The sequence below is a fragment of the Magnolia sinica genome, chromosome 15, assembly GCF_029962835.1.
Source record: "Magnolia sinica isolate HGM2019 chromosome 15, MsV1, whole genome shotgun sequence".
In the NCBI taxonomy this organism is placed as follows: Eukaryota; Viridiplantae; Streptophyta; class Magnoliopsida; order Magnoliales; family Magnoliaceae; genus Magnolia; species Magnolia sinica.
This window is the reverse complement of record NC_080587.1, coordinates 17,952,152-17,969,407: the sequence shown is the minus strand read 5'-3', so window position 1 is coordinate 17,969,407 and position 17,256 is coordinate 17,952,152. Positions and strand designations below refer to the sequence as shown.

The window sequence follows — 17,256 nt, the reverse complement described above, 5'->3', positions numbered from 1 at the left end:
TTGATGGCTTGAAAAGCACTTATTTTCTATATTCTCTTATTTTGTACACTGGCCCACCTGATCATGCATGGTTTTTGGACCATGGCCACCTGATGGAGGGATCATCAACAACCTGCCTGTAGATGGACTCAGCTATATATTACCAAACCTGCTGAAAGGTAACTGTAACCATTTTAGTGTCAATTTCTCAAATTTAAGTGGTTCTATAATTAGTAGGATCCTGCTAATGTAGAAGCAGATATGTAGGCCAAGGTTTTGTTCTGATCTTAATGATCAACTTCCTTTCTTTGTTCAAGGTCCCCATTGCCATTATGTGACCAAAATGGACTTTGTTATTTTCCTTGACTTCTTGGGTCTTATTTTGATGTGATCTCTTTACCTTCTCTGAGGATAGCCAACTATTAAAATGGTTATTTTGATTGTTGGTAGGCATTTATTATCTCAAGTATCTTTGATAACAGCTCGTCATTTCCCTGATTAGTGAGGATGCTGCTAACGTCGATACTATATATTTTAGGCACGAAGTTTTTTATTTTTATTTTTCTGTTATTAGTTCTCTATCAGCAACGAGCTTTTCGTTTTCGTGAAAGTATCCACTAGTAGCTTATAAATGGCAATATAACATGCAATCTCTATTTGAAACTAACCTGGTGTTGTTCTCCAACTGTGTGACAAAAGCAGGGTGCAAAGTTACACTCTTGTAACAATAATCATACTTGGATATTGTAGCAGGAAATGCAATTATTTCTTTTTTGTTTTTCTAAATATTTCTCACTTGAAATTTTTTATGGCAACATTAAAGTAGTAATTTCGAACAAAAGGTTCATAGTAGGAATTATACAATTAGCAAGAAACTGTTGTGAATGATTTCTTACTTGATTTGGTAACTTCCTTTATTGGAAAACATCTCTAATATCTGATGACATAATGGTTCTAGAGAATGAAGTATCCCAAAACAGTATTGTTGAGGCCAAATATCCGTGGGGCATTTCCATGGGATTGGATTAACTTTAACAGTATCATATACACATTCTCTTGCCAATGGTCATGCATTTTTGATCATTTATGCTTGCATCTGTTGATGCACTCACATTATGTTCTTTGCTGAGATATTGTCTGACAGTTGGGGGTCTTTGAAACTTGTTGCTATTTAGCTCTTGTAGAGAATCTGACTGCAAAAGTCAAAGCATGGGAAGAAGAGAACGGCATGCCATTCTTATATCACAAGGTGTAAATCTAGCTATTCACCTATCTTTTTTCCGTAGTCTATAAAAATGTGTGCTTGCAGTACTGCTAAGTCTTGACTGTGATATTTAAATTCAGCTGCGTTTGCTAGAGACCTTGGAAGAATACACCATACTCCGACAAGATAGAGAAGAGGAGAAACGGAGATCTCGGGTGGGTCTACTTTCTCTTTGTTTTGCTTTTAATGGTGCTATATGTGGTCATGATTTTATTTGAAAGCTTGGAAATTTTCAATCACCGGCTGTTTTAGATGGGAAATGTTCTATGTTAAAGGGGAAATCCGGATCAGTGTTCGAATTATCTCCGATATTATCTTTATCTCTAGCTCAGTGATACCGATAACACTGGTAGCGATACTGATACCGATAACGCTGGTAGTATCAGAAATTTCAGGTATTTGCAATGTATCGCTAAGTATCGCCAATGTATCAATACCGCTGATGTAATCACCAATATTTTCAACTATGTAAATTCTAGGTGTCGCTTGTATTGCCAATGCGTCAATATCACCAATATATCACTAATATTTTTGACTATGTAAATTCTAGGTTATGCTTATATCAAAGGTGTATCAAAGATATTTCAATAATATCGCCATCGCCAATGTATTGATATCATCAAAATTTTGTTTATTAGAAAAAAATTATTTGAAATTTTTTTCATGGGCACATGGTTGTATGTAGTGTTCAATTTGTCATTGATAATATTGAGAATATCTCGATATTATCGATATCGCAACATGTGCAATATTGAGACCGCAATCTTTCGTTTCCTTTACAATTGTTGATGATTTTTTGGTGAAATACCATGTGTTGTTGATATTTTGCAATATCGATGGATGTTTGGATGGCGTTAAATAAGCCAGATGGGATGGTCGGACTGATTTCTGACAACAGGACATGCTTTTAAGCGCCCATTAAATGGAAACTTGTTATGTATGCATTCTTTTTGCAATTTGTTTATTTCTAAATATGCAAATATGTACATTTTAACTTCTCCTAAAGTTTCACTGAAAATTCCACCATTTTCCCCATGTTTCCCCGCATTTCCGGTTATCAGTGATATCGATATTGTTTCTGTATCCTTGGCCAACAAAACTTGTAGCGATACCAATACTTCAAACACTGATCTAGATTAGGTTGCATTTAGCTATACCATCAAATTGTTGTTTGCAGTGCTTCCCTAGCTTACTTTTTATGATTGGTGTTTGGGATGGCACTGAAAAAGTAACCCGCATTGTGTGGGCTTCTATTCACCTCCTAATGCTGCCTTGATACATGATTTAGATAAGAACTGGAACTCCCAAACATAATCTTAATGTGTCCGTGAACAATTTATAGTCGCTGTTTTGAACTTTCTCTTCATGCATTTTGCTGTTGCTCCAATCAAGAGTCTTCTTTTTCTTCTTCAAGAATCTTCTTCTTCTTCTTCTTCTTCTTCTTTTTTTTTTTTTTTTTCCGGAGATGGTTTGCCTTCTCAAATGAAATGTAGACCACAGAGTTATGATATGAGTAACAAAAATGGTTTTTTGTTTTTTCTGGAGATGATTGCCTTCTCGAATGAAATGTAGATTGCAGAGTTGTGATATACGTAACAGAAATGGTTTTTCGTATTAGTTGCAGTCCTTTTGTTTTAAAAAAATTCAACAAGTTTGATTAGTTGGGCGTGCTCTTGATGGAGATAGAAAATAACTACTTAAAATATCATCCATGCTTCTGTTTAATACTTTAAGGTTCATACATGTTAATATCTTGGATTGATGGTGCTAATCTGTTGGCCCATGTGCCTATGTACATGCAAGTTGGTTTTACATCTTATGTATTAGTTATACTGTATTCTTGCGTGTATGCAACACATGTGCTTATATCTGTTATGCAAAGCCTTCGTGTTTTTATTACATGCATATACATGTGTGCATACACTACACGATTCAACCTACACGTAGACAGAGATACCTCGTTTCAACCCCCCCAATTATGTATATCTTTAATTTATGCATATATGAGAGCACAAGTGTTCATATGTGTGTATGGACCAATACACATACAACTCATATTCTATAAGTAGATACTAGTAAACATAAGATGGATTATCTTGTACATAAATAACATTATTATATTACGCTTGCATGTATAACTGGATATGCTCATTATATCTGTACCATACATATGCAATGCCTTTGTGTTTTTATTACATGCATATACATGTGTGCATACATGACGCAGGGAGGGACGTGATGAGATCGATCACCGTCTTCCTCTGGGAGTAACTACTCCGAATCCACGGAGCTCTCTGGATTCCTCACAGAGCTTCCTCGAATCCACAAGTAGGGGTGTACATCGAGTCGAACTGAGTCGAGCTGGCCTCAGCTCGACTCGGCTCGACCACTGGTTGACCTCAGCTCAAACTCATCTCGGCTTGGTTTGGTTAGCAGCTCGGTCCGAGCTCGAGCCAAGATCGAGCCGAGTTCGCCATTGAGGCATTTCCACAAACACCTGAACTGCAACTTCAAATTCCCACTGTTTTACAAACAGAGGTAATGGTTTTACAGGTATTTTATCAAACACCTTCTAAGCAACATAAAAACCAAGAAAAACAAAGAGAAAAAGGGTATTTGTTTCATGTACATACCTTCCTTGCCACCATCGAACCCAAAGAGGAGCAGGATCTGGCTGCAGCCTTGAAATGGTGCTTCCCTGAAGGCATAGACATCTACTTTGAAAATGTGGGTGGATGCATGCTTGATGCAGTTTTGTTGAACATGAAAGTCTACAGACGGATTGTTGTTTGTGGGTTGATATCTCAATACAATCTCACCCAACAAGAGGGTATACACAACTTGTTCTGCCTGGTAACAAAGCGCATCGGGATGCAAGGATTCATCGAGCCCGATTATTAGCACATGTACCCTCAGTTCCTTGAGCTTGTGATTCAGTACATTAGGGAAAAAAATACCTTCCTTGCCACCAGCCACCTTTCGTTGAGTCATTTTATCAAACAGTTGGTGAGCAACATCAATGGCAAAGTAACCGAGTCACCGAACTGGTTCGATCCGAGTTCGATTTGAGCTGGATTCGATTCGAGTTGAGTCGCGCTAGGGCGTGCTCGAACTCGGCTCGAACTCATTTTCAAGCTTAAAAAATCAGCTCGACTCGGCTTGAACTCAGCTTTGAACCGAGTCGAATTGAGCTTTTTCGAGTCGAGTTGAGCGAGCTAACCGAGCTAGCTCGGTTCGTGCACACCCCTATCCACGAGGGATAAAAATAGAAATAATTTCTAATAATTTCGAAATAAATTGATTGATGATAAAAATCGAAATTACAATCGTTTAAATAATGAGCTCAAACCTAGGATGGAGTTTTAGACTCAAACTCCAAAACAAACACCCTAAAAACATGAATTACTATAAATAGTAAACTTACTATTTATAGACGATCACCATTCCTACTAAAATTCATGGTTTTCGGCCAAAAATAATAAGTGTCTAATTTGGCTTAACCACATTATTCTCTTAATTTTTCTAAGCCCTTTTCATGTTGCGTGTGACTTCTACAACTCAAAGGATCAAAAGTTACAATCAAACTAAAACTTACTATTTATAGTAAAAACGAAAATAAATTGGACTTTCGACCATTGATCTGATGGAATCTCGCAAATCCGGCGTGTGCAACATGGCGTAGCAGGTTGGTTGGCTAAAGTAGCTTCTCCTACCTCAAATTCATATATGATATGTTGAAAAAATCATCCCGGTTTGCGAGATATGATTGTTTTAAAGTTTTGACGGTCCGGATCATTTCTGCCTCCGATCGGCCCTTCTCTGGTCCATCTTTGCCATGACAGTGTTTGCGATATGCTATACGTCTTTCCCCTCCACTTCAAAAGAACTTGACTTAGAGTTCTTGTCTAGCTTTGGTTCATGATACTCGGTTAGGTCCGCAACGTTGAAAGTACACGAGATCTCCATGTCATCTAGAAGATCAACAATGTAAGCCTTGCCATTAATATTTAGATGATCGGTACCGGTTCAATCTTCTTGTTGTTTAATTTGTTGTAGGTGCCGGTCGGAAATCTCTCTTTGCGTAGATGCACCAGAACAGGGTCGCCCCACCTCGAGCACCTTTTGTTGCCAATGCTTGTCGGCTTGCTCCTTGTACTTGTTGTTCGAAGCTTGTAACTTGGTTTGCACATCCACATGAATGCCCACAATTCGGTCCGCCATATGTTCTGCTATAATGCTCATGCCTGGGAGCTTAGGCAAATGGACCAAGTCAAGTGTGTGGCGAGGCACTCGACTATAAACAATCTGGAACAGGGATTTCCCTATCAAACGGTTCACTATGTTGTTGAATGCAAACTCCACTTAAGACAAGGCCAAATCACATTGCTTCGGTTTGTCACCTGAAATACATCGGAGTGGGTTTCTCAACTTGTGATTCACAAGTTAAGTCTGCCCATCGGTTTGTGGGTGGTAGGCACCACCGAGCTGAAGTTGCGTACCGAATTGATTCCACAAAGTCCGCCAGAAGTGGCTAATGAACTTCGTGTCACGGACGCCCGTAATGGTCTTGGAAATCCTGTGTAGCCGCACTACCTCTCTGAAGAATAAATTCGCTACGTGTGTTGCATCGAAGGCTTCGTACATGGGATAAAGTGTGCCATATTTGAGAAACGATCTACCACCATGAACAACGAATCCATGCCCCGTTGCGTTCGTGGGAGACCAAACGCGAAGTCTATAGATAAGTCCTCACACCTCACAAGGGTCGTCAGGCATAAGTAACAGGGTGTAGAGGCCCGTATTTTGAGACTACCCCCTGGAGTTCTGAAAAACATGACAACGCTGCATTGCTTTACTCACGTCACGTACCAATTGTGGGTAGCAACATCATTCCTCATCAAGAGCCTGCGACTTGTCTTGTCCAAGGTGTCCACCAAGGCCACCTCCATGTAGCTCTTGGATAATAAGCTCCCTAAGAGAACTTTGGGGGATGCACGGTTGATTACCTTTGAAGAGGAAACCATCTTGCATATGTAGGTCATTAGGATGACTCTCTTGGAACCTCACCCATGCATCCTTGAAGTCCTCGTTCTCGGTATACAACTCCTTGAGACAGTCGAAGCCGACTACCTTATTGCTCATCGTAACAAGTAGTGATGCATGACGGCTAAGTGCATCATCCACATTGTACTGCTGCCCTGACTTATGCTTCAGAAAGAACGTGGATTTATGCAAAAATGCAACCCCATCTATCATGCACACGATTCACGTTAGCTTGACTATTAATAAACTTTTAGACTTGATGGTCAATGTAAAGAACAAACTCTCTCTAAACCAGATAATGTTGCAGTGCTTGAACCACTGGCTACAACTCAAGCTCATATGTCAACCATTTCTTTCAGGCATTGCTAGAGTTGGGCAGGGGACGACTCGACTCGTCCGACTCGGTCAGATCCGACTTGACCCGAACCAAATGGCAGAGTCGGGTTCAGATCGAGTAGCCCTATCCTGATCCGAAACCCGACCGAGTCGAGTTTGAGTTACATAGTAACTGGACTCGGCTAGATCCGACTTGAACCGAACCAAATGACAGAATCAGGTTCGGGTCGAGTAGCCCTATCCCTATCTGAAACTTGACTCGAAGCAGCCCGTGCTGCACCCAACCCGATCCAAGAACCCTACTTTGGTGGAGCCACCCGTTCGACCACCCTCTATCAGCGAGCTCTTCCTCTCTCTCTCTCTCCTCCACTCGTCTGCACAACAACACCCGTCCGGGCAGCGACCACCCATTCGAGGCTTTGAGCTCCTCTCTCTATCTCCTCCACCCGTCACACAACAACACCCGTCCAGCTCTATTTCAAGTATTATTTCTTTCTTTTTTATTGTTTTAATAAGATAAATCATTAAATGGAGTGACTTGGAACCGTTGTGGTGCGTCCGGGCTGACTCGGAAGTGGCCTGGGCTCGTTGTGGTGTGTCCAGGCTTGCTCGTGTCAGGTGTGTTGTGCCTAGCCTGGCTCGGGTGCGGTGAGGTAGGGCTCACTGTGGCCTGGCTCGGGTGTGGTGTGGCGGGGCTCGCTGTGGTGCATCTGGCCTGGCTCGGGTGCGGCTGGGCTAACCGTAAACCCTAACCCTAACCCTAAAACCTAACCCTAAACCTAAAACCCAACCCCAACCCTAAATCCAAACCTGAAATACTAAACCCTAAACCCTAAACCTTAAGACCTAAATGGCTAAACCTAATCCTTAAACCCTAAATCCTAAATTGCTAATGTGTTTTATTTATTTGAATTAAACAATTAGTGGTTAATTTTTTTGAAATTATGGTTTACATTGCTTATTGCTTACCTTATTATTATGCATTAGATAGTTAGCTTAATATGTATAAATTACGTTGCTTTTTTGCTTAGCTTATTACTGTGCATTATATTTATATAGTTAGCTTAATATGTATGGATTACAATTACATTGCTTTTTCTTAGCTTATTATTGTGACTTGTGAGTTAGATAATTAGTTGCCCATTTGAGGATTTCTATGTGGCCAAACATAGATATAGTGTGTTTTTAGTGGCATATAAATTGCTTAAATTGTCCCATTTTGGATAGTTCAAGGTTAGATAGTATGCTTTCATATAACTTATTTAAATGTTCATGCTTGATGTGCGCTTCATCTCCCCATTTCTCTTTGGATATGTTTCTTCTTTTTCATATTTTGTCAAATATCTTCACATTGCTTAGATATTTGGCATCAGAATGTAATAGAAGATCAACTTATCTGGAGAGACATCGGGAGATGCTGTCGGATTTTCAGAGTGGGCATTTAAATGAGAATATGAAAGTATTACAATCTATCCAACCTTGGATGAGTGACTAATTTAAGGTTTAGTGCATTAGAGTGCTAGTGCTAAACTGATTTAGTATCTTTCAACTATTAGATGGCTAGTGAGGAAATTTCCAGTACCCCGACGATTTGTCGGTTACATCGTCGATGATCTTGGAGGATAAAGGATTAGGTATAGAAGATGAAGCGGTGCCCATTGATATTAATACCTCACAGTCACAGATTACAGGAAAAGTGAAAAAAAGATTGGTAGTGTGGGAAGATCTTGACGAAGTAACCCTGAAAAACGGCACGGTGAAGATACAATGCAAGTACTGCAAGGCTTAATATGCTAAACAAGTAGATGGGTTGACCACGACTCTTAAGAAACACATTTCGAAGTGTCATAAAGAAGTGAGAAGTCAGACCTCAAGGTAATAGACACTTTCATTTACCCACTCTTTAGTGGGTCCGTCATAAGGGACATTGTCCATCTATAAGTATAATAGAGAACATGTGAACCAGTTGTCGGCCGGATTTATTATTTCCAATGAAAGACCGTTTTAGATGGTAGAGAGTCATTTTTTTAATCGAATTAGCCAGAGGCCTTAATGCAGATACGAGAAGTTCACCTATACAACAATAAAGAGAGTGTATATGAAGATGTATGTGAGCAAGAATCTTAAGTTAAAAGGATAGTTGGAATCGGTTTCCCAAATCTGCCTGACATTAGATTTGTGGACGACATTCAATCAACGAAAGGGATATATGTTACTAACTGCCTATAATGTTAATGCCAAATGGAGGCTCTACAAAAGAATTATAAACTTTCGTTATCTTGCTCCTCACACTTGATTGATGATTTCAGATTGCATCTATAGATGTCTTGTGGAGTGAGGTATTGAGAAGAAAATCTCCTCAATAACTTTAGCCAATTCCTTTGCAAATGATAGTGTGATAACGAATTTGCGGAACCAATTTAGAGCCACTAGTGACTTGTATTTTGGTGGAAAGATATTTCATGTTAGGTGTTGTGCTCACATCCTAAACTTCATTGTACAAGATGACCTTAAAACAATTGAGCCAATGATCGAGAACATAAGAGAGTGCGAAGTACATACAGGGGTCACCTTCACAATTATATACATGATATGAGATCGTGAAACGGTTGAATTTGTTATCTCAGAGAACGATGAAGCTAGATGTCATGACACGTTGGAATTCAACTTTTGAAATGTTGGATTCAGCAATAGCTTTTAAAGATGTATTCTCTCACTATGCGGAGCATGATAGTGCGTATCTTTGGTTGCCTTCTAATGATGATTGGTCAAGAGTTGAATCAGTTCGCAAGTTCCTTTCTGTTTTTTACGACACAACGAAGAAATTTTCAGGAAGCAAGTATCCAACAACAAATATATTTATGCTAGAACTTTGGAGGGTAAAAGATGTTTTGTAAAGAAGTTGTAGTGGACCAAACTTTTTACAATTAATGACCATGGGTATGCAGTTTAAGTTTGATAAGTATTGGTGTGAGTGCAGTCTCATAATAGCAGTTGCAGTTGTTCTTGATCCTTGATACAAGATGGTCATGATTGTATTCATCTTTAATAAGTTATATGGTGAGAAGAGTGTCATTGAGGTCAATAAGATTCATGATGCAGTTGATGATTTGTACAATTTCTATGTACAAACTTTGGGCGCTGTAAGAGATAATACTACAGCAGCAGGCCTGAGTACTCCTGAAGTGAGTTCTAGTTCTACTATTGATGAAGAGTGAAACACGATCGTTGATTTCATGTCTTTCCTGGCACAGGTTCATACTCAAACGCAGACAACCTACTCAGAACTTGACCACTATCTCAAGGAGCCACTTGTAAAGTACGAAGGCGAAGAATTTGATGTTTTAGAATGGTGGAAGTCGAAATCTCGTGATTCACAATACCATGTGCTCTCGTTAATGGCACGAGATATATTATCAATTCCAATTTCAACCGTGGTGTCAGAATCTGCTTTTAGTATGGGGAGTAGGGTCATGAACAAGTATCAGAGCTCACTTACACCGAAATCAGTTGAAGCGCTCATTTGTACACAAGATTAGTTGGTCTAATCTGGGGGAAAGGGAACTCTATTGATGAGGAGTTCGAGGAAAAGGATAGTGACAAGCAAGATGAGACAATACCTACGACAATTGCATGAAATAGGCTGCGGAATAAGACACTGCCTTCTGTTTCTCTTGCATTTGCTTACAAGCTGCAACAAGATTTTGACAATTATTTTTTGTGGACCTAATTTGTAATATTTGATGGATGCATGGATATTTTTCTTTTTTCGTTTATACTTTTAAATTAGTTAATGTTGATTAAATCTCATATGGTTGACTGATTGCGTTGCCTTTATTTATCTACATTCCTTAATTATTTATGTTGCCTTAACCTAACTAAATATTTTTCTTTCAAAATAAACACTTATAGATATGTCATTGAAAGATGATCCATCGGTAGATATTTGGGATTATGTAGCTCAAGTCTACTCCCAGGACGGAAAGATAAAGTTACAATGCAAGTTGCGTGGAAAATAATTTGTAAACAAAATAAATCGGTTTAAATTACATTTGGCTTATCGAGGAGGAGACACTGCACCATGTAGTAAAGCTCCTAAGGAAGTCCGGGATTTATTTTGAGCCATTCTCGACTCAAATGCAAAGACTTTCTCCACCCATTCCCCTACAACTAGAACCACTACAACCAGCCATAGAAGATATAAAAGTAGGCCTATTATAATTGAAGAACGGTTAAGCAGAGGACCTGCCTCCACAATTAGTAGAGAAGAACAAGAGAGACTTTTAAGGGAACAAGAAGAACAACATTATAAAGATGCCGTAAAAGAAAACTTGAAAATGGCATCCAGGACCAGACAACAACATCAACCCCCTCTGAGACAATATGATGCTGAATCAAGCATGAGTAAATAATCAAAGTTTCTTAAAAGTCTCGCAGCATTCTATAGGCAGTTGAGAATCCCATACAAATCGGATCATAAAAAGCGACTGAAAAAATTTGTTTAATCTATGAATAAGGACGATGGAAAGGAATCTCCACCATCTGATTCAATAGAGGTAAACAACCATCTTTTGGATACCTCCAGCTCGGAGTCAGCTTAGAGTTCTCCCGCAGTTGAAGCCGTAAAAAGAGGACCAAATGATGATTTTGGCGACGAAGGTGGAGGGGGTTACGATTATGGACAAGGTTACTCAGGTTGCATGCCACAAAGGCATTCATCATACAGAGGATATTGAATGAATGGTGGTTTTATTGGTCTGTATGTGGACGTGGTTTATTTACTTTTGATTTTTGATAATGTTTATTTACTTTGTTCGTTTTATGGACATGCTTCATTTACTTTGGATGAAATGAATATATAAAAATCACAAGCATGCCACACTGCACTAACCTATCAGTATTGGGAGCAATTTTTTATTGTTTCCATTGGTGTGGCACATATGAGTTTTTAATTGGGGTTATCTTTTATATGAATGGTCCAAGCAATGGTTCTAACCTAACGGATAGTGTGGATTTTATGTATACAATTTGGGTGAAACGAGGGTCTTTTGTGTGCTTGGGGAAATAAGCTCTGATTGTGGGACCTATGTGAAATCAACTTCATCTATCATGTGAGATCCCTTATGTTAGCCATAAATACAACTGATCATCTTGATAAAAATATCATATGAGCCATACCAATGAAAAAAATTGATCCTAAAAACCCTACTTTTGAGCAGCGTGGCCCATCTGAGTGTTTGATGAGGCTAATTTTTGTATTTTTGCATTTATTCTTCTAAGAGACCTTATAAATGAGTTTGATGAAAGGTGGCCCCACATTGGTGTCCATTTCCATCTTTTCCTTTAGTGTGGCCCACCTGAGTCGTAGACCTGGCTGATTTTTATAACTTAGCCTGATGACTCGATCCGACTCGATACCAACTCGATTCGACTCGGTATTTCTAACCGGGTTGGACTCTATTTGGATTAGCTGAGCCCATACCTGGATCAAGTTAGGCATGCTGGACTTGGTATGGAGTCAGGTCGAGTTTGGGTCAGGCATATTTCAAAACCGGATCGAGTCGGGTCAGCCCTAACTTGGTTTGACTCGACTCGATGCTCACCTCTAGGCTTTGCTCAGCCGAGCTTCTCGCTGTAGATGGTTACCGGCCTGCCTTCCTGTGATAAGACTCATCCAATTTCGACATATGAGGCGTCACACTCAACCTCAAACAACTTATCGAAACTGGGAAGATTAAGATCAGTGTTGTGGACAATCGATGCTTGATTTCACCAAAGCTCTTGTCAGCCTCATCGGTCCATTGAAATGGGCATTTTTTTTCATGCAATCTGTAATAGGTGCGACTATAGTGCTAAAATTTTGCATGAATTGATGATAGAATGTTGCCAACCTATGGAAACTCCTCACTTCATGAATGTTCGTCGGAATCGGCCATTCCCTGGCTCACACCTTTTCATCGTCCACACGGATGCCCATGGACGTCACAACAAATCCTAAGAACAACAGGCTAGCCCCAGGAAGAGGTTTATGTGATGTTGGATGTCCCGCGTGGGGCGCAATCCATCGGGTAACTCTTCAGGCCAGATTTTTTTAAATTTGTTTAGCAACGGCCTTAAACTTGGAGAAATGTCTTTGGGCTCCGATTCATCGCACTTTGCTACCACGGTGTACACCTCGTTGGTTTCCTTGGAATTCTCCATGAAGTCCCGAATGGTCAGGAGGGAGCTCTCCTTCACTTTAGAAGCTTCAGGGTGGTTCTTTGATACCATAGGGTCATCTTTTGACTGTCCTTGACGAAAACGTAAACATTGTTTCATCCTTGGTGGGTCGCGTAGCACGGTCCGATTGCCATGGTCAACCGAGTAACATATGACATGCTTCTATGTCGACCATGCCACAAAATAATCGGTTTTTATAATTCCTAACAATTGAAAACAAGAAAGTGCATTGTTCAGTTATCTTGGTGTGGTTCACCTTTTTTATCCAGCCAATTGAGTAAGGGGAAGGATGCTTTGTCATAAGTAGTCACAACTTGTTTACCATCACTTCGAGACGATGTTTTCACTACTGCCACTATCTATGATTACATCACAGACCTTGCCAATGACGGTACACTACATACGGAATATATCGTGTCGCTGCGGGTGCACTTCCTTACTTGGAGTGTACAATAATCACCTCACAACCAAGGATTCGCCATGATCCTCGACCAACCATTCTTTGTCACTAGCTCCTTGAGCGGCTTGTTCATCTTCATCAAATCCAGGGCCTTCTTCCGCTGCCTCACCTTCAGTGCCCCCTTTGTTAATGGCCAAGTGAGTTACGGGGCGTTGAGGGCAGGTCTTTGATAAGTGGCCTGGTTGGCCAGAGCGGTAAAAATTGTTTGGCCTTGGTTGACTATAAGGATTTGGAATCCTACTCGAACCCATTGTTTTTGGTGCTGCATGTTAAGGCTTAGATGGACCACTCCTTGTGTCACGGTTTATGATTGTAGGAGGTTGAGGACGCCTTCTTACTGGTTCCTTTCCTTTAGCTAGTGTTGAGTCATGCGTGGCACCTATCATGGGGGGTCGAGTCGAAAGATAAGGTCGAGTATATACTCTTACAAGCTGCATTTCCGCACTACCTGCCAACCGAACTGCTTCATCCACGATCTCAACCGGGTGCATCTGAACTTGATCCCAAATTGTCGGTCGTAAACTGCCTATGAACCATGCTATCTTTTGTGATTTGGTCTCTGACAAATCATTCCGCGTGACCATCGCTAGAATTCTTCTGTGCAATCCGTGATGGTTCAATTCCCCTGCCGACAATTTTAGTATTGCTGGAACAATACATGCTTGTAATCACTGGGGAGGAATCGTGATCAAAGAAGGCATCTCATCCGCGGCCATGATCGGATGGACCCCTTGTTCTGTTTGGCACGTGAGAGTTGTAATTGCTCCCACTATGTAAAAGCATCGGATTTTAATTTGAACGCAAGGCGTCTCATCCGCGGCCATGATCGGATGGATACCTTGTTCTGTCTGACACGTGAGAGTTGTAATTGCTCCCAACATGCAGAAGCATTATATTTTAATTTGAACGCAACTAATTTTATTTTTTTATGTTCAGGCATGTCCATGTAATCAAAATACTGCTCTACTTTGGCTAACCAATCGAGGAAGCCTTCTATACATAATAAGCCATTAAAACTTGAAGAGGCATGCACCTCATATGTGTGAATATGTGTGCATAGTAGTTTCATTCCATAGGTGTGGTCATGGTTTTAAAACTCACTGAGTCGACTCAAAACTGGACCAAGTGAACTTGATCCTGTTGATTGTAGCCTAAGATGAATAGGTTCGGGTTACATATATATACTAGGGTAGTCCCCACACTGATCAACTAATGGTGGGCGTTTCCATTGGGTTGGAATTTATTCATATTTGTCCCTTATGTGCTGCTCAGTAAGTAGTAGTTAGATACGTTCCTGCTATGCCTAGGCATAGTCAGGCTAGCAGGGTTCATTTGAAATTTTTTGGAAAGGGATTAGAAAGCCTTAAGAGTAACATGTTAATGAGTTTCTTTGGCAAGTTGAGTTTGTTCGAGACGCAGCGAGGGACGTGATGAGATCGATCATCGTCTTCCTCAGGGAATAACTACTCCGAATCCACGGAGCTCTCTGTACTTCTCACAGAGCTTCATCGAATCCACGAGGGATAAAAATAGAAATAATTTCTGATAAATTCTAAATAAATTGATTGATGATGAAAAAACAAAATTACAATCCTTTAAATAATGAGCTCAAACCTAGGATGGAGTTTTAGATTTAAACTCCAACTCAAACACCCTAAAAACTAGACTTACTATAAATAGTAACACCATTCGTACTAGACTTCTATTCTCCTAAGTTTTCTAAGCCCTTTTCATGTTGGGCATGACTTCTACAACTCAAAGGATCAAAAGTAATACTTAAACTAAAACATACTATTTATAGTATAAATGAAAATAAATTAGACTTTCGACCATTGATCTGATGGAATCTTGCAAATCCGGCGTGGGCAACCCGGCATAGCGGGTTGGTTGGCTAAAGTAGCTTCTCCTACCCCAAAATCATCTATGATATGTCAAAAAACTCATCCTTGTTTGTGAAATACGACTGTTTTAAAGTTTTGACGGTCCAGATCATTTCCGCCTCCGATCGGGCCTTCTCTCGTTCGTGGAAAATTTTTGCCATGAAAGTGTTTGCGACCCACTCTACATCAATATGCTACATGAATGAACCTACACGCACACATAGATTGAAATTTTTTCCAATTAAGGATGTGTATCTTTAATTTATGCATATATGAGAGCATGTATATGTGCATAGAGAGCACAAGTGTTCATATGTGTGTATGGACCAATACATATACAACTCATATTCTTATAAGTAGATACTAGTATACATAAGATGGATAATCTTGCACATAAATGCACTTATTATATTACTCTTGCATGTATAACTAGACTTGTGCATTATATCTGTACCATACATCTATAAGTTTGCTGCCTATGCCTTGGTACAAATTTGTTTTCATTTTGGAAGATCCTGGTTCCCTAGGCTGATACAATGGGGTAGCATCAAAATTCAAGTGAGATATGCTGTGGATCTTCCTGTATGTTTCTTGTAACTTGGGTCAGAAAAGAGGGTAAATGGAAACCCCTTTATGTAGATTCCATTTCATCTCCAGCACAAAGACAAGCCGACCTTGTAGGCTCTGATGTTGCCTACCATGCTTTGGTGATTCATCCAAGTATGCACCCTCAGAACTTGTTCGCATTCAATGGTTAAAAAAAAAATAAAATTGAACCTTTACGGGTTCAATGCCTGAAGATATGAGGACTGGGGTTCCATGTTATCAAACCCTTGTCATCAAGACTCTCTAATGTGATGGATTTTGTTTTGTTGGGGGTGCCAAAACAAAATAGTTTGCAATCATGGAGCCTCTTTGAAGAAATTGACCAAGGGTTTGATGACATAGAGTCCTGGGTTCCACTTCTTTTACCCTGTTGGAAACCTAAACCGATGAAGATCCTTATGAATTATCCAACGCAAACAGGTCCTAAGATATTCAAAGTTGAACATGTTTTGTTGGTACATCCAAACATGCACCTAAGATATTCAACTTCAGCATTCTTGCATGCCATGCCTGAAATATTTATTGAGCTGCATGCATGCAATTTCCATACTAGGACGCATATTATATAATGCAGTTGAGAAGAGTAATAACTCTGACATATATTTTGTGCAGGCATACATATAATGTCATGTATTCCTACTTGTTGAACAACTTCAGCGACTCATTTTGCTTGACCCATTTTGCTATACAGGAGCAGAAACGGCTGCAAGGGCAGCATGCTACCGCGCAAGAGGCAATGTTTGGTTCAAGGCCGACCGCATTGAGGCCTTTGACAATGAAGAAATCGTCAAGCAATAATGTGAATACAGCAGGGGGAACTCCCACAAGCCGGAGTGTCACAACGCCTTCGTCCCGACATGGAATTTCTGGTGGCAAGGACCAGAAGGATGGCAGCAAGGTTGGTGCAGTAATACCTGTGAACTATGTAGCTCTTGCTAAGGATGATCATGCCTCTTGCAACAGTTCAGCCATTGTATTTCCTTAAAGGGTATCTCTTTTCTGTTTCTTATTTCCTGTTTTCATAGTATTGATTTACAAAGATTAGGCAGTGATCACAGTTAGAGTTATGACTAACAAGGAAAGACCCTTATAAATTTTATTATTATTTTTTTCTTTTGTAGCATTTATCCTTCTTAAACTCTGTTCATGTGGGGTTTTGATTCAGTATGGATTTTTTTTTTTTTTTTGGTGAGAATTGATTCAGTATGAAAAGCTGAGATAAGAAATGTTTAGAAATAGGAAGACCATGTGAGATCAGCTCGGTGTCCCTCGGGGATTCCTTAGACTGAATCCTAATCGTCGCCTTTATTCACGTGACCTTCCTTATAAAATGAACTACTCATCTGGTGCCCCTGACATCGATGGATCACTCTAAAAAAAGTACACCAAGCAGGTGGCCTTAGCTCTTTGGTCAGAAGTTTACCCATGGAATGTTAATGGTCAGCAATTGTTTTTTTTTTTTTTTTAAA

The 17,256-nt window shown here is 39.9% G+C and overlaps 1 protein-coding gene across 1 annotated transcript in view; it reads left to right on the top strand.

Moving 5' to 3' along the window:
• Nucleotides 1–16,925, top strand: part of LOC131227515 (65-kDa microtubule-associated protein 5) — a 41,900-nt gene extending 24,975 nt beyond the window's left edge. The window contains exons 9-11 of the mRNA XM_058223297.1: nt 1,155–1,228; nt 1,324–1,398; nt 16,479–16,925. Coding sequence (XP_058079280.1) covers nt 1,155–1,228; nt 1,324–1,398; nt 16,479–16,772 — 443 coding nt within the window. The 3' untranslated portion in view covers nt 16,773–16,925. The remainder of the gene's footprint in view (nt 1–1,154; nt 1,229–1,323; nt 1,399–16,478) is intronic.
• The last annotated feature ends 331 nt before the right edge of the window (nt 16,926–17,256 follow it).